Source organism: Mchenga conophoros, linkage group LG16 (assembly GCF_057382185.1).
Source record: "Mchenga conophoros isolate Kocher_MC1m ecotype Shallow Benthic linkage group LG16, M_conophoros_male_GT1.1, whole genome shotgun sequence".
In the NCBI taxonomy this organism is placed as follows: domain Eukaryota; kingdom Metazoa; phylum Chordata; class Actinopteri; order Cichliformes; family Cichlidae; genus Mchenga; species Mchenga conophoros.
In genome coordinates, this window is record NC_140541.1 from 1,323,991 (window position 1) to 1,351,188 (window position 27,198).

The 27,198-nt window shown below is 42.0% G+C and overlaps 1 protein-coding gene across 1 annotated transcript; it reads left to right on the forward strand.

Moving 5' to 3' along the window:
* Positions 1-8,404: 8,404 nt before the first annotated feature.
* Positions 8,405-10,644, forward strand: LOC146556049 (heat shock 70 kDa protein 12A-like). Its single transcript, XM_085249588.1, has 4 exons — positions 8,405-8,416; positions 9,037-9,261; positions 9,334-9,499; positions 9,617-10,644. Exons 1-4 carry the CDS (start codon positions 8,405-8,407, stop codon positions 10,642-10,644), a joined length of 1,431 nt encoding a protein of 476 aa, XP_085105714.1.
* The last annotated feature ends 16,554 nt before the right edge of the window (positions 10,645-27,198 follow it).

A 27,198-nucleotide genomic window follows, 5' to 3' on the forward strand; every position in this document is an offset into this window, starting at 1 on the left:
TACTAAACTAAAACTTGTAAAACACTTTGAGGTTATGAGCTCAAAGTCAGTCCAGTCTTTGTTTTACTGATAATCAACTGGCAGTCAGAAACACGCAATTTCACTTCAGGCTATTTTCAATTAAGCAGCAGCTGGAATGTAAAGAAACCAGCTTAGCAGCTCTAACTCAAACAGACAGATCAAATTTCCTCTTTATTTTGATCTCTCTCCTCTCGCATTTATTCTTTTTTTCTTCATTACAGTATCTCATTGAGAAGAGAAACTCCTTCAGGATTTAAATTCAATGTCAGTAAATCCAAAGCTTTTCTGTGTAATAACTCAATTCAATTCAATTCAATTTTATTTATATAGCGCCAAATCACAACAAAAGTCGCCTCAAGGCGCTTCATAGATACAGAGAAAAACCCAACAATCATATGACCCCCTATGAGCAAGCACTTTGGCAACAGTGGGAAGGAAAAACTCCCTTTTAACAGGAAGAAACCTCTGGCAGAACCAGGCTCAGGGAGGGGCGGGGCCATCTGCTGTGATTGGTTGGGGAGAGAGAAGGAAGACAGGATAAAGACATGCTGTGGAAGAGAGACAGAGGTTAATAACAGATATGATTCAATGCAGAGAGGTCTGTTAATACATAGTGAGTGAGAAAGGTGACTGGAAAGGAAAAACTCAATGCATCATGGGAATCCCCCGGCAGCCTACATCTATTGCAGCATAACTAAGGGAGGATTCAGGGTCACCTGGTCCAGCCCTAACTATATGCTTTAGCAAAAAGGAAAGTTTGAAGCCTAATCTTAAAAGTAGAGATAGTGTCTGTCTCCTGAATCCAAACTGGAAGCTGGTTTCACAGAAGAGGGGCCTGAAAACTGAAGGCTCTGCCTCCCATTCTACTTTTAAATACTCTAGGAACAACAAGTAGGCCTGCAGAGCGAGAGCGGAGCGCTCTAATAGGGTGATATGGTACTACTATAATTACTATAATAATATAACTAATACTGGTAGTCTCATGGTCCTGGGTCAAGCGACCCAGTGTTTGAGTTTATGTATCTTTTGTATTCCTGTTGTGCCTTAGCTTAGTTCACCTAGTTAATTTCTAGATTACTGTGTAGTCTTGTTTCTTAGTTATGTCATCTCCCCTGTACTAAGTTTCCCTGGTTCATGTGTCATGTCTGTGTGGTTATGTTTGGTTCCTTGTCTAGTCTGTCATGCGTGTTAGGCCTGTTAAGTTGTGTTGTCGTGTCTAAGTCTGCATATTTCCTGTTTTATTTTGAAAAGGGTCTTGTGTTCTGTGCTCATGCGGTTAGTTTTACTCTTGCCTGTGCATCATTATGTTTATCCTAGTCAGCCGTTTCCTCATGTGTCTCCACTTCCCCTGATCACCTCATGTGTGTATTTAAGTCCTCTGTTTTCTGAATGTCATCGTCGGGTCGTCTGTTATCCCCACCATAGTCATAGAACTTCGCAGTATTTGTTTCTTAGTGTTTTTTAGTTTGCTTAGGGTTCCTTGGTTAACCCCTGTAATCATCCAAATAAAGGATCGCTTTCTGTTGAAACTTGCAACACCTCGTCCACATCTGCTTTTGGGTCCTGTTTCAAAAACACACCGCCGTGACAGTCATATTTTTCTGTAAAGGTTAAAAAAAAAATTTTTACAAGTTCTGCTTGTATGACTTTGTTTCAACCAGTCCATGCTTGTTGACACAACAATGGTTTTGTTTTCGAAAAGACAAAATGCAGCAGCAAAATCAATGGACACCCATCACTAGGCCTCTCATCAGTCCCAGTGTAGAGTCCATGAAACTCTACATCACATATATAAAATCATAAACACAATTTTGTTTTTTTGCAGCCTTAGAATTTTTATTTTTATTTTTCTTGTCTGTTTGGGAGCAGCCACAGTTTCTTAGGGGATGGGGTTTAACAGGACGAGGAAGGGGAGAGCTAATGGGGGCTACATTACCTTTGGTTGCAACGACTACAGGGATCTATCTAGGGACTGGGTTTTCAAGGGTTTGAAGCATGATCTCTTATTTGGTGATTCTAGCCTCCAGAGCTGCAAACAAGCCTAAATTTACAAGAAGAATCGTTATTGCTAAAAGAGGCAGAGGAGTAATAAACAAATCTAATGAAAAAAATCTTTATTAGAGCATAAATTTAGCAGATATACAGTGTGTAGATGCCTAGCAACTTATTGAAATGATTAGAATGAAAATACAATTCAAGTCATGCTGATAGTGCAGATTTTTGGGGGCTAACGAAACAGTTTAAATAATCAGATACTGTAAAAGAGTTAATGCAGAATTCAGGTTAAAAAGTTATTCATTTATCTTGTTAAGCTTGCCGGTTCAGCTCTTGTTAGATTCACATGAAGAAATGAGTGTCCATTTGTCAGCATTAATTTCATTGTTAATTATTAAAAAGAGTTTGACTGTATGATTTAGTATATTAACATATATACTGTAATGTTAATACCATTCAGCTGAACAATTGCACCTAAGAATCAGAATGTACAGAAACAGCTGGCATCACAAACACCTTCATATTTATTTGGCACACCCTTCAGTTTCCAAGGAACAGACTGTGGAGAGAAACAGAAACTTGGCAAAGGGAAGAAGCAAAGGTGAGTAATCACACAAATCACTGTGACTGATATGCAGATCTTCCAGTTTCTTTAGTTATTTGTGATCTTTATCTTGACTTGACCTTTTGTTTCAAAATGTTTAGTTTTAATTATTGTCTAGGTGTGAGCCACAGCACAGTATTAACAAAGTCTGCTCACATGCTTGTTTCCATGGAGAACACAAGCATATTTCCACTGCATGTGGCGAATAAATTTTGAACTTGAACTTGCATTTATATAGCGCTTTTCTAGACACCCAAACTGCTTTACAATGCCACTATTCATTCACTCTGACCCACTGGTGGAGGTAAGCCACAGTTGTAGCCACAGCTGCCCTGGGGCAGACTGACAGAAGCGAGGCGGCCATATCGCACCATCGTGGTGGTCAGAGGGCCCGGTGGCGCCAGTGTCCGGCAGCCTCGCCTCTGTCAGTGCGCCCCAGGGCAGCTGTGGCTACAATGTAGCTGCCATCACCAGTGTGTGAATGTGTGTGTGAATGGGTGAATGACTGGATGTAGTGTGAAGCGCTTTGGGGTCCTATGGACTAGAAAAGCGCTATACAAATGCAGGCCATTTACCATCGGTCCCTCTGGCCAACACCAGTAGGCAGTAGGGTAAAGTGCACAAGGACACAACGACCAGGACAGAGAGAGCAGGGGGATCGAACCGGCAACTTTCCAGTTACAGGTGACCTTCCCAATCCCCTGAGCCACGGTCGCCCTAACCTATGACACGCCCTAACCTTTGTAACTCAAAAGTGGCCTTTAATATACTGGCCTGCTATTAAATGCATAAAACAAAGGTACACAGCAAATAAGCGGTAGAAAATGTATTTTCCTAACAATAGCCCTGACCACCATCCGACACATAACAATGTCATGAAAGCATATTTTTAAAAAGGGTTATGTAAACATGGTGAATAACTTTTCATCCTGATGATCTGCAGAATAAGTTGGGCACAAAAAAACATTTCCCTGTTCAAGGAATTACAGACTTCACTATATACAGTGAAGACAGCGTGGACCCTCTTAACCAGTGGTTCCCAAAGTGAGGGGCCACTCCCTGCAGGTTTCCTGCGTTGGGAGCATGCGCTGGGCTGTCCAAATCATGACAAACACTTCACCTGCTGCCCACTGGTGGTGGTCACCGGGCCCGGTGGCGCCAGTGTCCGGCAGCCTCGCCTCTGTCAGTGCGCCCCAGGGTGGCTGTGGCCACAACGTAGCTGCCATCACCAGTGTGTGAATGTGTGTGTGAATGGGAGAATGACTGAATGTGTAAAGCGCTTTGGGGTACTTAGGGACTAGTAAAGCGCTATATAAATACAGGCCATTTACCATTTACCATTCTTATAACAACGAACTACTCCTGAAATTTTGGAAATTTTACCTTTTTATACAGTAAAGTTGCAGCAACAATTTGTTCCCCCTGTCCAAATCACAGACGAGCAGTATCCCACAGTGGTTTATGTTTTTGAACACATTTTGCACAGAGAGGCATTTTTTGAAAAATGTATTGATAGCAATGCTGAATATTATTACACAGGGAAAAACACTACACGTAAAACAATTACACCATTACCCCTCTGCCTTTCTAAATGGAGGGACAGTAACTGCGTGTTGTTAGATTCTAATATTATTTTATGCCATGCTATACCCCTAATTAAAGATTGTGAATTATTATGTAGTTTTAGTTTGCATTATTCTCCTGAATTAGAAGAAGCTGATAACTATTGCATCAGTTAAACTGATTTTCATTAAAGTAGACTGCTGATTTATTGTGAATGAATGATATTGTTTTATGATGCATTATACTGCTGAGTTATAAGAAATACTGTTTGCAGAAAAGTCATCGTCTTATTTGTCTGATTAGAAGAGAACATGCTGGAGTTTTCTGCCCCATCTCAGCAGGAGCAGATAAACAGGGAGCCAAGGTCGTAGCTTAGGCGCTGTGTGAGAGAAAGCATGTGAATGTTTAGGTTTTATGATAAGGTGGAGACACCAGAGGCTATCACCATTTTGAGATCAGGGGCTGTCTGCATCAGTGTCCATCTCCCACGTGTGTGATCATTAAAATCATCGTTTGACTCAACCCGACCGGACCAGTGTTGTTATTGTGGTTTTTCTCTTGTCTCCATCCCCAATATTTTTGAACCTTAACATTTTGGGGGCTCGTCCTGTGGTGTTGGCAAATCTGACCAGGAAATGTATATGATGGATTGTCAGGACAGTCAGCGTTAAAGCCACTTTCAGTCCATACTAGGATGGCATTGGACATCTTCGGGGCGGGAGAGGGTTGGTGTGACCAAGGTGTGGTTTGGCTTGTTGTATGTATATTTTGAGATCATATGGCTCTGGATGGACCAGTTACCAGGGCATGGAAGGAGGACAGACTCATTAAAGGAGGAGAAGGAATTTCCTGGGATTGGAGATCCTCTGGGTGAGTGGTCGATTAAAAGCATGCATAAAATAGAAGTTATCTGTTGTTATTGATTGGTAATAGATTGATAATTGGCCACATTTACAGCTGTATTGACTTGTTGTGGACGTAGTCGACTTCAGGTTTAAACACTCTAATTAACAGGTTGAAAATAGTGACATTAAAGGAAGAGTATGCAGCGCCACCCTGTCAGACGCCAGTGATGGTGGAGCTCACTGATGAATCAGGTGAGCTGGATTCATGGCTGATTCAAAACTAAGATCCCCCTGCTGTGGTCAGTAAGGGGAGAACAGGGGGAAATAAAATTAAGAGTAAAAGAGTCATTTATAAACGTTTATGGGTCAAGTGAAACGGGATAAAAGGGGGTGTTTTACTGTTATTTTAATATCAGCATTATTATTGTATGAGAATCATGCAACAAACATTGCATCGATGATCATTTATTGAAGCTTTTGACCTTATACTAACATCTGTGTTCCTGTGATTGTTATAACCTCTGAAGAATCTTCTATTTACAGGTGTTAGGATAATGATATAATTTTTCATTGCAGGTGTACCCATGATCATTTTATACATATTGCAACTTGTTGCTCATTGTAGAGTTGTGCTCAAGTTAATAAGGGTTAAAAGCTACAGTCAGCGCGAATGTCTGACTGATCTATTGAGGGAAAAGGCTTCGAGCATAGAAGGCCGCACGCGCTTACAAAACACTGATATCATGTTATTCTTTGTGATCTTTTCTTCAATTATGTCTTTAAGTTTAGTTTAAGTAGTGGCAGTTAATTAAACGACATTTATTAAAATATTAAATACCTGAGTCAGAACATTACACGCAGATCACCTTAAGAGTCTGGGAAACTTTGTAGCTGCCTAATTTTTTTTTGAATGTTCTAGCTCTGTTGATTTGACACATTGGAATGTGTCAAAAAAGGGGGGGAAGTTGAGCTTTAACATCAAACAAGGATTATTTGAACATTTTATAACTTCATTTGTGTCTTTAATACCTTAGGTATGGTAAAGCTTAAGCTAATAGCGGTCCGAGAAGACGGACCTTTTAGAGAATCAGTGAAAAAGCATAAACCATCACTTTCATGTTTAATCATTAATCATTGAAATGAACTGAATAGCGTTTAGAAGATTTGTTAATATCTTTGTCTTTTGTTAAAAAGAGGGGTTTCAATAATTTTCAGACACACCTTGCAAATGTGCTTATAACGAGTTGGCACTCGGTCTTTTGAAGGTCAGAAGCTTCGTTCGGCGTGATTGTCCGGACTGATATATTGTAGGTATTGACTTTGAGTGCAGAGGGCTAAATGCAAACACGCTTACACACACATAGGATATGATTAGAATAAGTCCCTGGGACATTCTGAATGTTTTTGAACCAATTCTGAATCACTAGAAGGTCAGTAGATAACAACATTAGATTATTAGGGGTAGGAAGAGAGGTGTTTTGGTTTTCTGTCTCTTACAGAGAAAGGAACAGACACCAGACGAGGTCACAGATATGCGAGGATCCTCCGCAGCAGAGACAGACACAGTGACTGCTGAGACATCAACTGGGTTCAAGGGTCATGGCGTTTGGGCTCCAGCTAGTCACCACAAAAGGATGGATCCCATAAACACAGCAATAACCATGAAGGGGTTGGCGGAAATCCGGGAACACCAGACCAACGAAGTTCGAGAGGCTTTTGGGCAAAAAGGGGAACACCTTCCTGTTCCTTTTTCTGGAGGATACACAGATCGTTGTTTGAAATCGGGGCAGAATAATCCCCTGATCTGTGCCACGACTGAAGGGTTGTCTAACCCCTAAGGTTGAAGAATGAAGAGCAGAGGATCACCCAACTGGACGACACTGGTAGCTGCAGCAATAAAATAAAGGCTAAAAGCTGTGGGAGACCTGGGGAGTGTTATCTGTACCCGCTATTGTTGGAATAATAGTTTTTCTTGCATCTGAACTGCGCAAACATAGAGGTCATCCCACATATGGTTTGCCCCTCAGGGGGACAGAGGACCTCAGGAGTGAGAAGAGATGAACCCGGCCACACGGAATTGGAGGGTGTTGGTGAGGTTATTATTCTAATGACCTCATCAGGGGGAATTGTTAGATTATAATATTATTTTATGCCATGCTATACCCCTAATTAAAGATTGTGAATTATTATGTAGTTTTAGTTTGCATTATTCTCCTGAATTAGAAGAAGCTGATAACTATTGCATCAGTTAAACTGATTTTCATTAAAGTAGACTGCTGATTTATTGTGAATGAATGATATTGTTTTATGATGCATTATACTGCTGAGTTATAAGAAATACTGTTTGCAGAAAGTCATCGCCTTATTTGTCTGATTAGAAGAGAACAGAACATGCTGGAGTTTTCTGCCCCATCTCAGCAGGAGCAGATAAACGGGGAGCCAAGGTCGTAGCTTAGGCGCTGTGTGAGAGAAAGCATGTGAATGTTTAGGTTTTATGATAAGGTGGAGACACCAGAGGCTATAAAAGTTTGAGCAATGCTCCACCATTTTGAGATCAGGGGCTGTCTGCATCAGTGTCCATCTCCCACGCGTGTGGTCATTAAAATCATCGTTTGACTCAACCCGACCGGACCAGTGTTGTTATTGTGGTTTTTCTCTTGTCTCCATCCCCAATATTTTTGAACCTTAACAGTGTGTATATATAACTTGAAAAAACTGCACATAGTAAGATTAACAGTAACAGTATTTTGTCTGTATCTGCCATTGTAGAAATTCATCGCATGTAAACAATAATGTGGCACACAGTGTGATGTGAAAAAAGGCACACACCTTTGACGTTGCATGATGAACTCATGTATTCCTCATCCACACGTTAATGCAAAAATAGTTTTCGAAAACCTCTAACCTGACAGGAGCTTTAAAAAATCTCAGTTTTCAGTGATTCAAAACGGCATTTACGTGTGGACAAAAGGTCCTAACGCACAGAAAAGCTGTTTTCAAAAATATCCCCATACCTTTGGACATAGCGTAAAAGAGTTAGTAGTTCATTTTGTTGCTACCTGTAATTTATTGCATTTTACTTTTACTTTTTAATAGTTTACTAAAGGTTTGAGGTGTGAAGTAAACTGTAGACTTTAACCATTTCACAGGCCACTAATCTGGTCCATGGCTTTGGACTTTCACAACAAAACTTGTATCATAACACAATTCTAACAAAACATATACTATCATTATTATTACTACTATTATTTTTACTATTATTTAAAGTTCAATTAAACAGAAATACTGGTTAAAGGTAAAACACCTTAGTTATGTTGCTAAACAATTGTTAGATTTGATGCAACAGATGTTTAAAACCAACTGTAAATCATCAAAAATGAACACAGGGGTAAAGATTATACAGTTCATATATTATAAACATTCATATGGATTGAAAACAAGCCAAAAAAATCAGTGTCAAATGCTGCCCCGCCGTTCTTGTTCTTTGTATTATTGTATCCAGCTAGTGCTGCCTCTTTTCTGAAAAGCCTTTATGTCCAAATATTTGTAGATAAAAAAAAGAGGTGTGGTTTAAAGAAAGCAAAAGAATACATACTCTGTAACTGCTGCTCGTTGGCACTTTATTTAATTCCTTCACTCAACCTGCTGGACATGTTTCTACAATGAATGGAAACAGTGAGCAATTCATCATAGCCTTAGACTTTGGCACTGCATACAGTGGATATGCATTCAGTTTGGCACCCAAAGGGGCAGAAGTTGATCCCTTTTTGAAACTTGGTAGATGAAAATAAAAAATGTATGTTGATGCAGCACAAATCCCCTCGCAGTGAAACCGTACAGCTCTCAGTGATCAGTCTTTACAGACCCTGTTTGTAAGTTCATGCAAACTGAAGAAGGTTGGAGTGATTTAAATTATTTAATCTTCCGTAATAACACTTACGGAAGATTACGGAAACTAATAAATTGAAAACTGTCCATACAAGCTAACATCTTATCAATCATCTCTAGAAACTCAGCAGAGATATGACTATTGAAGCTGCAAATGGGAAGACGATGAAGGCTTTGAAGGTGTTTACCGAATCACTGAAATACCTGAAGGATGATGCACAGAAAACAATTGCCAGGAACACAGAAGGGAGGAAGTTCATACCCTCTGACTTCACCTGGGTGCTGACTGTACCTGCGATCTGGGATTCTTCAGCAGAGCAGTTCATGAGAGAAGCTGCAGCTCAGGTAACATAATTTTATTAAGAGAGCTCTGAGATGCTGAAATGTTCAGAGTATTCAGTTGTATTTCATTTCCAGGCAGGAATCATTACAGAAGGAACTCAGGAAAAACTGATCATCGCACTGGAACCAGAGGCAGCCTCAGTCTGGTGCAAGAAGCTGCCAGCTGATAGCTTCATCACTCAGAACAATGATGGAAGATCACTGTCTCAAGGAACACAGTTCATGGTGGTGGACTGTGGAGGTACTGTATGTGACTCTGTTACATTCTGTTACACATTCATCCACAGACACATTGGAAACATCTGACTGTGTCTGCTGCTGCAGGAAGTCCACTTTCATCACTTCCTGTGTGTTTCAGGTGGAACCATTGACATCACTGTTCATAAAGTCCTGGATGGAGGAGCCCTGGAGGAGCTACACAAGCCCTCAGGAAATAATTTGGGGGGACAAACTGTGGACAGGAAATTCAAAGAGTTTCTAAGAGAAATCTTCAGTCATGGTGTCTGGGATGAATATGAGAGAAACTTTCCCAGTGAGGTTCAGAGGATAATGAATGATTTTATGTTTCTCAAACAGGTAGATGATGATGTTCAGATGGTGTGCCCATATAACCTGGGAAAATTGGCTGAGAAAAGACAGGAAATAGAAAAATTATTTGAAACAGTAAGAGGTGCTTCCTGGGATGGTGGATCAATCATAATCTCTAAAAACACACTGAGGTCTTTCTTTACTGAGAGTCTGAAGGGCATCACTGACAGTCTCAGAGAAATCCTGAAGAAAGATCTACACATCGAGTACATTCTGTTAGTGGGGGGCTACGCTGAAAGCCAGATTCTACGTCAACATGTTATCCATCAATTTGGTGATCAGTGTAAAGTTCTGTGTCCATTTAGGCCTCAAGAAGTGATCCTGAAGGGAGCTGTGCAGTTTGGAAGAACCCCAGCAGTGGTGGCATCTCGAAAAAGTGCTTTTACTTATGGGTTTGGTACAAATGAGATATTTGATGGGTCTAAACACAAGACAGAGAAGAAACATACAGTTGAAGGAAAGGATTTCTGCTTTGATATATTCTGTAAAGTGGTGGAGGAAGGTGAAAACGTGCGATATAATGAAACCAGAACTCATATTGTTTATCCATTAAAAGCAAATCAGAGAGCAGTAGGCTTTGAGTTTTGTTGCACAGCTAATAAAAATCCAGAGTATATAGACGAAGAGGGAGTAAAAAAAGTTGCTTCATGTTTAGTCGAAATGCCTGACACTTCAGGAGGCATAAATCGTGCAGTGAAATTGGAAGTTAAGTTTGGCTTTACAGAGATAACAGCAACAGCCACAGATATGGCTTCCGGGTTTAAAGATAAAGTAACATTTGACTTTATTACTGGATGAATGCTCAATCATCCAGGCAAGTAAATCCCAAAAAGGTGATTTTGTTCTTCTGGACCTAACATTTTGAGTGGGAGTAATGTTTCATCATCATCCAAGTGACTTCTTCAGTCTCAGCTGACTACAGGTTTCCCCAAACTTATAAACAGTACATTTGCAAAACAACTGAAACCAGCCCACTGAATGGTGCTCACGGCTATTGATCAATGGGCTTTGATCAGTAGGTGTTGATCAGTGGTCATGGCAATTTGCATATTAATGATCAAGGAACTGACCTCACAGCCCATTATTCATTCAGTGGTGCTAGTTCAGTCATTATGCAAATATACTGTTCATAAGATTGGTGAAACCTGCAGTCAGCTGAGATTGAAGAAGTCACCTGAAAGAGTGATGAAATGTTTTTCCCACTCAAAACGTCAAGATGAACAGAATCAACTCTTTGGGATTTACTTTATGACTTTTTTGGCTTTGACTCGTGTAATAAATTCAGGAACCACTTGGGTTTAGACAATGTTCTACCTAAAAGCTATCTTTACATGGGTTTGTGGATCCTATATTCTTACAATTTTAGCTTATTTTTTTTCATTTGCATTGACATATTGCAGAAATTCTTTGCACCGAGAGGCAATTTTTTGTGATTTGGTGATGAATAAAATAGTACTGAACTGAATTTAATGATAACAAAAAAAAGCTTAAAAAGACACCTCTGATTCTCACATGCAATTTACACTAAAGAATTAGGGGATATACAGTAACAGTTGACTTCAGATAACTTCTTCATTGTTATCGGACACATCATTCAGTTTCCAGAGAAAAAAAGTACAAAATAAAAGAGAAACTTGGCAGTGAAAGAACAATGTGGCTTGGAAAAAAAACAAAAAGGCAAGTCACTAGACCAGCCACCGTCACTGATAAGATGTCTTTTACTTCCTGCATATTTAGAAACAGTGGTAGCTGTTTACTAATCCTCTGGAATCAGAAACTCTATTGCTTATTTCAAATTAAATAAAGATACCAGATATAATTCAGAAGCCTGCCATGAGAGAATCATGGCATGTTTCCCCTTTGGTGTCTCTTTGTCTGTGTCTCTTTTGGGTTTTAATTTGACTTTAGACATGTTTGAACTTTCATCAACTTTCATAACACAATGCTGTTGACTGAAGCCTTTCAGGAATACTTTTCACAATACTGGTAGTCTCATGGTCCTGGGTCAAGCGACCCAGTGTTTGAGTTTATGTATCTTTTGTATTCCTGTTGTGCCTTAGCTTAGTGCACCTAGTTAATTTCTAGATTGCTGTTTAGTCTTGTTCCTTAGTTGTTTATGTCATCTCCCCCTGGACTAAGTCTCCCTGGTTCATGTGTCACGTCTGCGTGGTTATGTTTAGTTCATGTCATGTCTCCATGTTTCCTGTTTTACTTTGAAAGTCTGTATTCAATGTCAGCGTATTCAGTTTCACCTCTCCAGTCCTGTCGTTATGGTTCATGTGTGTCAGCTGTGCTCCCATGTTTGGTCACTTCCCCTGATCATCCCTCATGTGTATTTAGTCTCTGTGTTTCATGTAGTCTGCGTCGCGTCGTCTGTGTTCCCATCCCCCGTGTTTCGTATCCCCAGCCATAGCCTTTCCATAGTTTGTGTCCAGTTTAGGTTTCCTTTGAACTTCTGCTCTTGTGCTGCCCTCATTCTGGTTCGTTCCTTTCATCAGCCATAATAAAAGGCTCGCTTTTGTTTAAATCCACTCCCGTATCCTCGCTTGTGTTCGCACCTGGGTCCACCACACACATCTCCGCACGGTCTGCCTCCGCAGATCGTGACAGGTAGACCCAAATGGAAGATTCTGCTTTCTGAAAATTGCATTGATTTGCTTTATTTCAAAGCTGGCATGCAGTCCCTTAATTAGTGGATCTGAATGCCTATACATCCTCTTGTTTTACATTCCTCAAGTACCAAAGGTTAACAATTCTGTGTATGGAGCCTAAATTACGATTCAGTGAAGGGTTTTGAATTCTCAAGAGCCTGTATTACATCTGCTTTAAATCCCAGGTCTCTTCTGCCATTTTTCTTTCGAGAACATCCCCTTCAGTGAGCTCTCAGTTTTGAAATGTATTTAACTACAGTTAATTTATTGTAATAACTAGAAAAAGTTAAATTTCCTGAGAAAATGCCATGTAAATGCTGCATAGCGGAAACCATCTGCTAAAAACAGAGGAAGAAGCTGAAATCATAATAACTTTGCAGAATTGTGATAAATTAGCAGAAATACTGAAAAAGCAAAACAGTCCTTTAAAATAAGTGGAACAAGATGAAGTTACTTCAAAAGTACTTGTTGCTTATTGCTGAGAAATGGGCAGAAAGTTTAGACAGCCAAAAAAGAATTGTCAGCAGATTAACTAAGGCTGTGCAAAACTAACGTAAAACATTGTGTAACTACCAAAGTTTAGCAATATGGACATAAACAGTGTGAGTACAAGAAAATAATTATTATAATGTGATGTATTAAATTTGTTTAGATCACAGGAATAAGGAAGGATTGGTCTGTGTTTCAGTGTGCTTAGCTGTGGCCTGAGAGCGTGTGTAATTGTTTAGAAAGAAAGGAGTTTATGGACACTGGGGGTCTGCTGTCATGAAAGGAGACAGGAAGCTACAGTTGGGGGTTGCTGATGCTTGTACCTTTAATAAAAACTCATAATTGTTATAACTTAGAAGCAGGTTTGCAGGAAGCTCTCCACATGCTTATCTGTAAATGTAAGACAACAAGAGGCCAATGGCCCAATGGATGCAGAGTGGGAGTCTCAGTGTTTGTAATTTGTTAACTGTGTTTTCTATGTTCTGTGGAAATACAGAAATTGTTTCATTGCTAACATATAATCTGCAGTTTTATCATTTATCTCTTACTGCATTTGATAATGCAGTTCTACACTGCAATCATCGAGCCCATCCTCACCTCCTCCATCACCGTGTGGTACGCTGGAGCCACTATCAGGGACAAACAGAGACTGCAGCGTGTTGTGCGCTCTGCTGAGAAGGTGATTGGCTGCAGACTCCCATCTCTGCAGGACCTGTACACCTCCAGGACACTGCGGCGTGCAGCTCGGATCTCAGCTGACCCTTCTCACCCCGGACACAGTCTGTTTGACCTGCTCCCCTCAGGCAGGAGGCTCCAGTCCATTCGCACCAGAACCTCTCGCCATAAGAACAGTTTCTTCCCCTCTGCTGTTGGACACATGAACAATAACCATATGACTGTTCCCACCACTAACACATGACCCTACGCTGTGTCACTGCATCATTACATGTTTGGCACTGATCACCACCTGCACTCATGTATATATCTTTCTACGTAGCACTCTTAATTCTTATTCTTATTTTTATTTTCATGTCTATTTAAACGTAATTTATGACAGTTTCCTAATGTTGTAAACCTGCTCAACATTTGGCAATAAAACCCTTTCTGATTCTGATTCTGATATTGCATTAAAGATGTTTATTAAAGTTAATCCCACCATGTTAACCTTTAATTACAGGTACAGCCAGAAGTAATATAGACACATTGCATGTTTGTGCTCATTCAGAGTTGATGTTCAGTCTCTTAAAGAAGGTCTCAAGCTTTGTGAAGTGCTATGACTTCACAATCAATTGTGTAAAAGACTTAGAGCGTAGAAGGCCGCATACCCGCTTACAAACACATAGAATCCATAAACCTGCCAGGCCAAATTCATTTAGCTTCCAACCACATTTTAATTTACTCGGTAACAGATGACCAGAGTCAAGGATCAGCCCTCAGAGACCCTTAGAGCTTTAAGTTTATTGAAGGTGTTATAGAAATAGGAAGTTCTGTGTCTGTTTTTAGCCATTTAAGATGTACCATTTACTGCGATCAACGTCTTTGATCTGTATTTGACGCCATGAGGGGGATGTCATGGTCCTGGGCCATGTGGGCCCAGTATTCTTAGTTCTTTGTATTTTTGTATTTTTGTATTTCGTTCCTTATTTAGGCCATGTCTTCTGAGTTGCCCTGTTGTGTTGTTCCCTAAGTGTTTTCCCTTCATGGCTCTCTCCCCCCTGTGTGCCCTCTATGTATTGATGAGCCCTCGTCTCCCTTTGTGGTTGTTTCATGTTTCCCCAGCCCGTTATGTCTGTGTTTTCCCCGTGCTCTCTCTCCTCCTGTCGGAACCTCTGTGCCTCTACATGTCATGTTCAGTTCACCCCGCCCTGTCTCGTTATGATTATCAGTGTCACCTGTGTTCCCCGTGTGTGCCCACTTTCCTCGTTTACCCTCTGTGTATTTCTGTCTGAGTCTCCCTCTGTTCGGCGTCGTGTTCTCCCTCATGCTGTGTGTGATTCCCCCGTGTTTCCTGGTGAGCTTTACGTTAGTTTTTCCCAGTTTAGTTTTGTATCTCCCATTATCTTTTGTCAGCAATAAAGCTGCTTTTTGAGTTCATCCCCGTGTGTGTGAGTTTTGCATTTTGGGTCCTCCTCCTGCCTGCCACACAGCCGAGCCATGACAGGGGACGTAAACCCTGACGCTTTAAAAGTGTTTTTTGGCAGAAGACATGTGCTGATGTTTCTTCTCCTGTGTGTTAATAAACTCATCGTTTGATTGCACTCTTCTGGGCCTTCGTGGTTTGTTTCACTGCTCTACATTGATTGATCTCGCAACAGTTGTCTAAGAGAATTTGGTGTAGCTTGGGTGAGGAGATTACTTTTGACCGGCAGGAAGCCACAGAGACACACACACAGTGCTTTGACTGTTACGACACACCCACACCTACATGCACAGTAACTCACATGCACTCACATAGACACACGGGTACGCGCACACAAAGGCATTCACGTGCTTGTGCATACACACATAGACACACAAAGTTTGCAGCACACCATGGGGGTTTTATGATAGGGTCCCTTCTACAAAACTGTGTTTCACAGACAAAGGAGGGAAGATCTGCAGAGGGACACCGGCCTTGCACATCTTCCCCTCTAGAAGATGCATGCTTAAATGAAGATGAATAAAGATGAATAACGGTTTTGTGAAATGACTACTCAGTTCCGGTGCTGTCTCTGGATGCCTGAGGAACAAAAAGAAGCGGGGTGAAACTGATTTCCTAACAAGAGACACAGACAAGTAGTGCTCCACCTCTACGTAAAAATCCTTTTTTTTACGTGGGTGCGGGGGACCTCTGGTGCATAGGCCCAACTAGGGGGCTCTCTAACTGGTGGGGAGGTTGTTATATCTTTGCAGGTGGTCTCCTCTCTACAGGAGCTCACTCTGCAGGTGGGGGGAGAGATATAGGAGAGGTGGAGAATGAACTCAACCTGGGTGTCTATTGTCTTGTGTAGTTTGGGAGATGATTGGATGATGGGGTGGGTGCAGTTTTCTCTGGGATGGAGTTGGGTGGGCTGCCCCAGACTCTGTGGGGCTGGGCGGTGCTGCTGCTGCGGGCCCCGGTCCGGATGGGCCTGGGCCCGCTTGCCCTGGTGGGTTCCAGAGTGTGGGGGTGCCTACTGGGGTCAGCGGGGGAGCTGGCCCCAGGGAGGGGCCGCTTGCCCCTCCCTTTCTTCCCTCCCCATCTTCAGCTGCCTCCCTATTCCCGCTCTACCACACCCACCCACACACCCAGGGCTTGGGGTGCAGGTATGTCACCAGGGTGCAGGGGAGGCACTCCCCCTCTGTCCCCTTCTGGCCGCCTGTGCCTCAATTTTATTCTGCAACCTAGACATCCACATTACTCACACTCTCACATAACACATACATATAGGGCCTGGGGGTGGGCACGTTTTACAGCATCCAGAGGATGGTCGGTGTACTCCAACCCACCTCTGGCGCTGGTGCCCTACCCTCAATTTTAAACGCATATAGACACTAAGGGTTTTCGGGAGGAGCTGTGCTGCTCTCTGGTAGGAATAGTTAAAAATATTTTTCCCTGTTATTATTGTTTAAAACATTGTTTATCTTCAAAACATGCAAAATTCATATTTAAAAATATCATTAATACCAAGAATGAGTTATAAACAACACAATATGAAAAAAAAGAAAAAACCATCAAAAACACCAAAAAAATAGTTAAAATCAGTTCATAAAATACTAAAAACAATTTAAAACAAAGTTTTATCTAAAACATTTCTTGTGGTTAAGAACTATTAAAAAACCTTAAAAAATGTTTTGTATTACTCAAATATTTGCACATTTTATATTTTCTGTATTTTTTCATCATTATAGGCAAGACTGCAAAAAGTAAAAACATCAGTTCATTGGAAACTGCATTTTCAGTTTAGTTTACCAGAGGCTATATAAGGGGAGGAGTGCTTAACACCCCTAAACCAAACTTAACAAACTGTATGTTGTACAGTGTAGCGAGGAATGCCCAGACCTCTACATTAGAGAGACCAAACAGCCACTTCATAAACGGACGGCACAACATAGAAGAGCCACAACAACGGGACAAGACTCGGCTGTCCATCTGCATCCTAAGGAAAAAGGTCACTCTTTTGAGGATGCCAATGTTAACGTTTTGGACGTTTAAACCCAGGAAGCGGCATGGTGGATTGCAATAACGCATCACCAGCTTAGGAGCAATGTTGTGTGGTTGCTATTAGTTGTGAGTGTGTTCGGCTGGCAGCTGGGATGCTGCAGGGCAGGTGTATTGTAACAGCAACTGAATGAAATAAAAAGGAAATGTCAGCAAATGGAGAACTGTGGTTGTGTCATTCCTGCCACACTGTCCTTGTTGAATTGTCATTCAGCAGATTCAGAATGACACACTCGCCACGGTTCACTAAATACTATTTTTGAGTGTGTGTGTGTGTGTGTGTTTACACATTGTTTCTCTTTTTTTTTTCTTTTTTTCTGTTTTGGTTTGGTTGTCTAAAGCAGTCATTCTCAAACTGCGGTACACGTACCACTAGTTGTGCGTGTGCTACCTCTAGTGGTATGCCATAAATCACTAATGTTATTCTTTAACATTCAGTAATGATTTAAAATATACATACATAAAAAATTAAATTAGTAAAAAATTACATTAATTGCTTTAGCAAGTGCAGCTGTTTTTGTGTGTGTCCACATTTGTAAGGATTTTTACGTATATATTATATTATATATTATTATATAATATTATATAACTCCCCAACAGCTTGTGTCAGAACAAATGACCAAACATCCTCCAGCTTCTGTCTCCTGAGGGGCACCAGGCAGGGATGCCCACTCTCCCCTTCACTGTTTGCAATTTTTATTGAACCACTAGCAGCAGCAATTAGACAGAATTCAGTAATTAAGGGCATAAAATGCAAGAATGTGGAACATAAAATCAGCCTTTATGCGGATGATGTGTTACTCTTTCTCCAAAACTCACAAACCAATATCTCTGGGGTGATTGAATTGATAAACTCTTTTGCAAGAATATCAGATTACTCAATTAACTGGTCCTTCCGATTAATTGCTCCTACCATAATTCTTCTTCTACACCACTGCAATCGGGAAATATAAAATATTTAGGTATTAATGTTTCTCCCAAGCTTGCAGATCTAACTAAATTAAACCATATCCCACTTTTAAAGAAGGTAGGTGATCTGGCTAGGTGGAAATGTCTACCCATATCACTCATGGGAAGGGTTGCCGCTATAAAAATGATGGTCTTACCAAAAATAAATTATTTATTCTCAATGATCCCAACTAAACCGCCACAAGTTTGGTTCAGATCTCTAGATTCATGTATGTCCAAATTCCTTTGGAAAGATAAACCCCCACATATAAGCTTAAAACACTACAAAAGACCAAGGATAAAGGAGGACTAGAACTGCCTAACTTTCAGCACTACTTCTTAGCCAACAGGCTTCAGTTTATCTCAGGATGGCTAAAACATGCCCTCTTAGATGAACCTTGGCTAGATGTAGAACAAGCACTTTGCAATAATCTAGAGATCTCAGATCTACCATTTATCAGCCCAAACATCCAACGACATGAATGCTTTAAAAGCATCAACATCACCTCCTCTCTGACAGCATGGTGGGAGTTTCTAAAATTGACGGCGTCTTCATTAATCCCATGCAAACGTACACCTATCTGGAACAACCCTGACATATTACAAAACAATAATATGATAAACTTTTCAGATTGGAGTGGTAAAGGAATCAAATACTTAGAACGTATATTAGAAGGAACAGAATTGATCCCATTTGACAGACGAGTTACACAATATGGGATCAACAGGAAAAGATTTTTAGAATATCAACAAATTAAATCCATAGTAAAAAAGAAATTTAAACCGGGTCAAGTTGAACTACAAACACCACCATGTGTGGTTCAATTTCTTACTCTTAAAACCCCCAAATTACTATCCAAAATTTACAGAATGCTTTCTAAAACAGATGAATCAATATCACTTCCTATTGCAAAATGGGAAGCGGATTTATCAGTTAACTTAGACCAAAACTTCTGGTCTCAGATTTGCTTAAAAACCTTTAATTTAATTAGAAATCCCAGTCTGCAATTAATTCAATACAAAATATTACATAGAGTGCACTATAAAGGTCATCGGATGTTCAAGATGGGCTTTACGTCTACCAACAACTGCTCACACTGTCAAACCAATTCACCGGACAATTACATCCACGCTCTTTGGTTCTGTCCACCAGTTCAGAAGTTTTGGCGCGAGATATGTGACGACTTATCAAAGTGTCTGAAATGTAACATTCCAACTTCTCCCTTAGTGTGTTTGTTGGGCAGCTTAGATAAGGTCACTTCAGAAAAGAATATAGCCCATATGGTTTTCACTGCCCTATGCATAGCCAAGAAAACTGTCCTCATGAACTGGAAAAATAAAAATAATCTTAATTCTAACCAATATAGAAATTATCTATTAGATTACATTAGTCTTGATCAGTGTTGGGACTAACGCGTTATTAAGTAACGCGTTACAGTAACGCGTTACAGTAACTACGTTATTATTGTGGTAACGAGCACGGTAACTAGTTATTATGCCAAAATCAGGAACGCGTTAGTCGTTACTGGGATTTAGATAGGGTCGTTACTCGCTACTTCGTGTGGTGGTTCCACAGATTCAGTAACATTAGCAAGTGGTGGAGGCCAGCAGGTGGATGAGAGAAAGCAACATGTTCTCGGGCTGGAGAAAGGGGACGCAGAAGGAAAAGAGACCCGAGGCGGCCGCCGGTCCAAGTGTGAACTGAACTTCAGGTAAGAAGTTATGACCTGCAGTCTCTCTGGGTCAGATATAAACCAAGTTTAGGTGGAGTTTATTTTCGTTATTCTGACTTTTTCCGTACTGCGTGCTAGCTAGCATGACGGAGTTTCTATACAGCTGGGTGGTGCTATGAAGTTACTGATGTTGAACTTTATTTTGTTCATAAGTTATTAGAGTTGCCAACCGTCCCGTCTGGTATTCAGAGAAAATTTTACGCGTTTCTTATTGAGGTGAAAAGGAACAGTTTGTTCCGTAATTCAGCTACAATGAAAAAGACACAAAGCTGGAATTATTCTGTCGTTTCGCTGCACAGCTGCCTCTTCTCCTCTCATTCTCCCCCCTCCCTCTCCCGTTTCTACTTCAATCATGAAAACTGATCAGTGATCAGCTGATCGTCTCTCTTGTTTGTTTATCGCCCACTTTGCGCCGAAAGAGGAAGCAGCGGATGTCGGGCTAAACAACAGCAGCACGTTTAAGCTTGATCAGCTGTTGTTAGAATTTAATATTAATTTCTAGTATCAGCTGATGTTTGCTGGAGCCACAGCTGCAAAAAAGCTGCTGGTCATGATGGTTTGGATATGTGGTGAGAGGGAAACATGAAGATGAAACCAGGAGATGTCCTTACTGGATCATCAGATCTGAACAGGTGATGGAGAAACAGGTTTAACTTTCAGGTGACATGAATGAGTTGAAGTTATGAACTGTTTCTGAGAGACAAATAACACCAGGATCCTTTGTAGCTGACAGCTGGTAACTGTGCAGGGGCGGGTCTAGCAAAGTTTTGCCAGGGGGGCAGGTAGGGCATTAACAGGGAGAGGTGGGCACAGAGATATACTTTTCTATCTTATTCTCATTTAAAATGTCTAGCTTTTAAAAAATAATTATCTAAATCTTACAACAAACGATTGATAGATTGATACATATATACCATCAAAACAGTGAACATCACTGTCACAACAGCGTTTGTTTTCATTCAAAGGCTTTATAATTTTTCCTATAATGGTGGGCCGGTCTCTAGTCAAAATGTCCAGGCCAATTTTCTGTCCCAGTCCAGCCCTGTATGCAGCTCATCTGCAGTCTGGTGTTACCTACATCTTCCTATTCAGAAGGCAGAATTTCCGAGTTCTGAGTACAATCAAAGCACCACGACTGCAGTTTTTGTGTTGGATGTAAAAGGCGCACATGATGCTGTGACGTAGGCTAGAATCATGGCAGCAGTCAATGACGGTCCAGGCGTGGGATTTCTCTCGTGGAAATATGCACATTATCTTTTCCTTTCTGTTGGTAGGTGGCACAGTGCACTGTGGCAAGTAAGCAAGCTAGAAGACTGGCAAAGTTATGGAAGCAACACATTAACAAGAGAATTCTGAGTAAAACCAAAGTTACTTTCCCTAGTAACTAGTTACTTTGAAAGTAACAAGTAACTTGAAGTAACTGAGTTACTTTTGAGAGAAGTAACTAGTAATGTAACTAAGTTACTATTTTAAAGTAACTTACCCAACACTGGTCTTGATACAGCCTCTGCCACCACATCAGATCAATTGCTCTGGGCTCCTTTGATCAGCTCCATCACCTAGTGGGGGTGGGGGGTCATAGTTTGGTCCCGACTTCACTGTTGTGATTGGTGTGGGGGTAGGGACAGGCTTATGGCGTCGGGGGGTTCCCTGGAGGCATCTTCCTTGGGGGGCTCAATCCGGGGTAGCGGTCATGTCCAGTTAGGGGCTCTGTTGGCTCTCAGGTGACTGTTTCCTTGTGGCTGCGTGCAGCGCGGCTAGGGGAGGGTCTGTGCTGACGGACGTGGGTTACTGACCTGGTAGCCTGGCTGCCCCTGGGTGGTTCCGGGATGGGCGTGAGGTTCTGGGGGCACTCCGGCTCTGGTCTGGGGCCCTGGCTGGGCCTCGGGGGCTTGGGTCCTGGTTGGTGTGTTGCCGGAGTTGTGGGCGGGTGGGTGCATGGGGGCCCAGCCCTGGCGCAGGGTCCCGCCGGTGCGTCGAGCCACCTGGGGGGCTCTTCAACTGGTGGGGGAGATTGTCACATCTTGCAGGAGCTCTCCTCTCTTCAGGAAATCTCTCTGCAGGAGGGGGGGATACAGGAGAGGTGGAGGAAGATCTCAGCCTGGGCGTCTATTGTCTTATTTAGTCTGGAAGATGAGTGGATGGTGGGGTGGGTGCAGTTTTCTCTGTGGTGGGGTTGGGTGGACTGTCCCGGGCTCTGTGGGGCCAGGGGGCGCTGCTGCACTGGGCCCCGGTCCGGATGGGCCTGGGCCCCCTTTACCTGGCGGGTCGCGGAGTATGGGGGTGCCTACTGGGGTCAGCGGGGGAGCTGGCCCCAGGGAGGGGTCACTTGCCCCTCCCTTCCTTCCCCCCCCATCTCCAGCTGCCTCCCTCTTCCCGCTCCACCACAACCACCCACACATGCAGGGCCTTGGAGTAGGGGTATGTCACCAGGGTGCAGAGGAGGCTACCCCCCCCCCCCCCTGTCCCCTCTGGCTGCCTGTGCCTCAATTTTATCCCACAACTTAGACATTCATATTACTCACACTCTCATTACACATACATATAGGGCATTGGGGGTGGGCATGATACACGGAATCCAAATTACCATCAGGGTGTACACCTCACCCCTGGCTTCGTTGCCCACCTCTCAATTTTAAATACACGTAGACATTGAGGGCTAGCAGGAGGGACTATGCGCTTACCTGCTGCTCTCTGGCAGGTAGCTCCATGCCCTCCTGGGTTTTAATTGCACCTTAGAACACACATGCATCAACACTACAATGAGCAGGTGGAGGGAGGTTTGGAGTCTTCTCTCACCCCTGTTCTCTGTGGCCTGCTGGAGCGGGGGGGGGGGGGGCTAGGAGGAGTTGGCCGTCCGACTGCGGTCTGGAGTGTGGGGCCTCTCTGCTGCGTCGGGGTCGGGGCGGTCTGCCTCTCCCCACCGCAGGGAAAAGGGTAACACCACCTGGGTCTGGGTGCAGTTCCCCCCTACATGGGCAAGGGTACCTAGACCCGGTTGGTAGAGTACGCTTGGGGAGTGTGATTGTGTGTACAGCGTCTCTTTATGTCTGTCTCCACGTTGGTTGAGTGTGGAGTAAGTGCACATGAGAGCATGAGGGTGGGAATGGATGTTTGTATCTGTGTGTGCCTGTATGTCTGTGTCTATATGTCAGGTTGGGTATCAGACGTCACCTCTCTGGGGACATCTCGGGCCCTCCAAGGTTTGGAGGCGTTGGTGGTTCTTTGTGTCTGGGGATGGGCGTCCGGGTATACACTGGCTCACTCCCTGGCGGCCGCTTATCGGGGCCTGGAGCCTGGGGCTCACTCGGGCCACTTCGGAGGTGGGGTGCCCCCGGCCTCTCGGCCTGGGGCTCGGTCACTCAGGCACAGCTGGCTGCCGGCGGAGCTCACGGGCACGTCACTGCAACTCCCCCTGGCTTCTGCTCCGCGGCTGCTGAGTGAGCCCTCAACTGGGACTCTCCTCAGCTCTTTCTGGGACAGTGGCCCAGGGGCAGCCAGGCTACCAGGCCAGTAACCAACGTCCGCCAGCACAGACCCTCCCCCATCTCCGCTGTCCGCAGCCACAAGGAAAAAACCATCTAAGAATCAGAATCAGAAAGGGTTTTATTGCCAAATGTTGAGCAGGTTTACAACATTAGGAAATTGTTGCTGTGCTTCAGTGAAAACATACTGCCATAAATTACGCTTAAATAGACATGAAAATAAAAATAAGAATAAGAATTAAAAGTGCTAAGTAGATAGATATATACATGATATATACATGAGTGCAGGTGGTAAGAGCCACCAGAGCCATTAACCAGGTCATGGCCACATCCCCCGGGGTTAGGCCCTACAGGGAAAACACTCCCCAGATCCCCTAAGGCCGTCCCTACCCCCATAATAACCACAATAGCGAAGGCAGGACCAAACCATGACCCCCCACCCCCACTAGGTGATGAAGCCAATCAAAGGAGCCCAAAGGGATTTTGTATTGTTTTAATTGCAAACTGGTATTTCTGATCCATTGAAAGGTTTTTAAGCATATCTGAGACCAAAGGTTTTGGTCTAAGCTGATCGATAAATCTGCTTCCCATTTTGCAATAGGAAGGGATATGGATTCATCTATTTTAGAAAGTGTTCTGTATATTTTAGACAAGAATTTGGGGGGGGGTTAGATTAAAAAATTGTACCACACTTGGTGGTGTTTGTAATTCAGCTTCACTGGGATTAAATTTCTTTTTTACTATGGATTTAACCCTAGAACACTATCGCTATAAATAGAAACACAATCACTAATGCCGGGTGATTTTTACCCGATATAATATAACCAATAAAAAGTAATCAAATATATCAAAATATGACAACACATGACAAATTAGAGTGGTCATCTTTTACTTTCAACTGTGCTATGTCTAACAAAATGGAAAAAAAAAAAAACTCCTAAAACAAAATAATGACTCTGGAAAGCTGGTCTTTGGTCCACCCATTCCTGGGACATTTGAGACTTCCCTGGTGAAGGCACATGCTCCTCGACACGCAAACAGCTGCAGGAGAGAGAAATCATGTAAATGTATTTGCTCGGGTGTAAATCACCCAGCGATAGTGTTCTAGGGTTAATTTGTTGATATTCCAAAAACGTTTCTTGTTGGTTCCATACCCAGATAGCAAGGAGACATTGAACAGATGTTGATTTTCCATCTGAACCATCAGAATCGTCAGGATTGAAATGTCAACACAAAACCAATGTTGAAACAACATTGAAATACTGATGAAACCTGACACTGACATTGAAATAACATTGATTCACTGTTGTTCTGTCATCGTTGATTGTTGATCTATTTATAGTTGACAAGGTGACAACAATCACGTTGAAAAACCATCGATTTATGGTTGAGCGGGAAATTAAAGCTGCTACCACTTGGACTATTCCGCAGCACCCCTATCACATTGGTACATCCCTCCAGGTAACCATTGTCTTGTACAGTAGAGCGGGACATTAGATTTACTCTCAGCGGAATTGACCGGAGAAGGCATCAGTTCATGCACTGCACTGGCCTGCACCACGATTAGTATAAGGTAAGAATGAATGACTTTTGTTCTATTCGTTATTTCCACGGTTGCATTTGGATAACAGTAAAAAAAAAAAAAAAAAAACTTGTTAATGTAAAGTTTCGGATAAAATGTGGGAGCCCGAAATTGTGTCTACTTTCATCTTACAATCCGGCAACAAATAAATTGCACTGCAAACAAAGTCTATCAACAAAGAAAACATTTCGTTTCATACTTTTCCGTTATATTCCCTTACAAAACTAGCTTTAACGCTTCAAGGGTTCCTTTGTTCTTGCCGTCACCTCGGCGCTTGACCCAGACTTTCGCTCTGTAGTTGCTTTTTAGCATAGTACTACAAAAAATTGTAAATCTGTGATATATGATTGATAAACGTAAAGGTAACTGTATAAATGTGTTCAATGACTTTGTTACTTTTAATGATTGGAGAGCACCTGCTTCGATTCGCACTCAATTCAAACTTTACGTTGCACGCTCACCTAACTTTACGCTGCACGCTCACCTAACTTGCGTTTGCACCTTTTGTCCACACGTAAACTGCGTTTAGCATTTACGTGTGGACGAGGAAGACGGAGAAAACGCAGCGTCAAAGGTGTGCGCCTATTTTGACGCCACACTGTGCGCCAAGTTTTTGTCTCGGTGCCATGAATTCCTACAATGGCAGACTTAGACAAAATACTGTTAATTTTATTATCTTCAGTGTTTAAATGCTTACATATACGGGTTTGCTTGTAATTGTTGCCTATATACATTTTAAGCTATTATTTATTATTTAGTTCAATCAATAGATCAAGTTTTGTAGTGACTATGAAATATATTGTAATTATCTGTTTCCTGTTTATCCTAGACAGGGCAAAAAAGGACTCCAAATTAAAAAAAAAGATAAAAATGAAAGACTGGTGCATTGTGCAGTTTAGCACTGGTGGTACAGAAATAGTCCCTAGTTCATGGATAAATGGGGAGAAATTGTCATGGCCTCCATATCCTCCGTGAGACACATTCAGGATCCACGACGCAGTAAAGAGGAGAGTTCATCCTGGTGCAACATGGCTCACCTATGCACCAGTCCGACTTCTAATAAGCCATGGTGGGTATCATCTGGATTGGTGTTGTATAAATGTAACAATAACAAGTTTTTCGTGTCCAAATTTATGTCTGGCCATACATTGTGTTTGTACTTCCAGACACATTTCACGAAGCAGAACGCAGTCTTCAGAAATATCTAAGTGAACATTGTGATACGTCTGACCTTCAGTCCGAAGCTGAAACTCAGACCAGTCATAAAAGAAAGCACAAGTAAAACTTTTTTTATTTCACAAACATATCTTTGATTGCTAAGAATTTATGATCTTGTCTTTTATACATATCTGTGGTGCTTGCATACTGCAATATCACCACATAATATAGTCCAAAAAGTGGAAGCTTGTAAACTTTTTATAAATGCAAAGCCGTGTACACTTGTGCACTTCAAAAATTCCTTGTATACTGTACCTTCTTGCACATCTCCGTTTCCTGTGTGTGTTGTTATAAATCAAACTGTAACTTTAGGAAAAAATATTCCAAAAGCACATTTGTAATTACTTATGACCGTTTTCAACTTTTTTTCTTTAGACCAAATCCCCTGTACACATATAGTGACTCAGAGGATGAGCAGCCCACAAAAAAAATGGTTTCCCCAGGCCCCTCGAGTGAAAATACCAGGTAATAAAATACTGTCTAGTGTCTTTGTACATATCTGTGTGTGACACAAGGAAACTTTTGATAAGTTGTCTGTATTCTTAAATACTTAAATTTTTTTTATCTTTTTCTGTCAGACCTGACGAGAGCTGTTAACGAACTCCGTGAGGAGGTCAGAGCCATCCGCAATACCGGCTGCAATGAATCGGTAGATGCTGGGGTACTGCCTCTGGATTTGCCCTTGCACAACATTGAGGAGCTAAACAATGCAGAGCCAGCTCTTCAATCACAAGAGGCAAATAAGGCAATGGTAAGTATATAAAGGTTATGTACACTTTGTAACTATAAAGTGTAATAGCTGTCAGATGTGATTTAAATACATAACAACGGCCTGTTGATTAAACACACAAGCACTTGCATACACATTTAAGACATGAGACACGCTAATTCCATCTCTTAAAATGTGTCTATAGGTGAGACGCTTTGCCTTGATTGGAGCCTGACGCAGCAGTTAGGGGCAAACTCTATGTCCGAGTTAGTCTTTGCACAAGCAGTGCAGAAATGGCTCCGATACGCCCCAGATCATTTGGGTGGTGCAGGACGCACATCATGCAAAAAATTACAA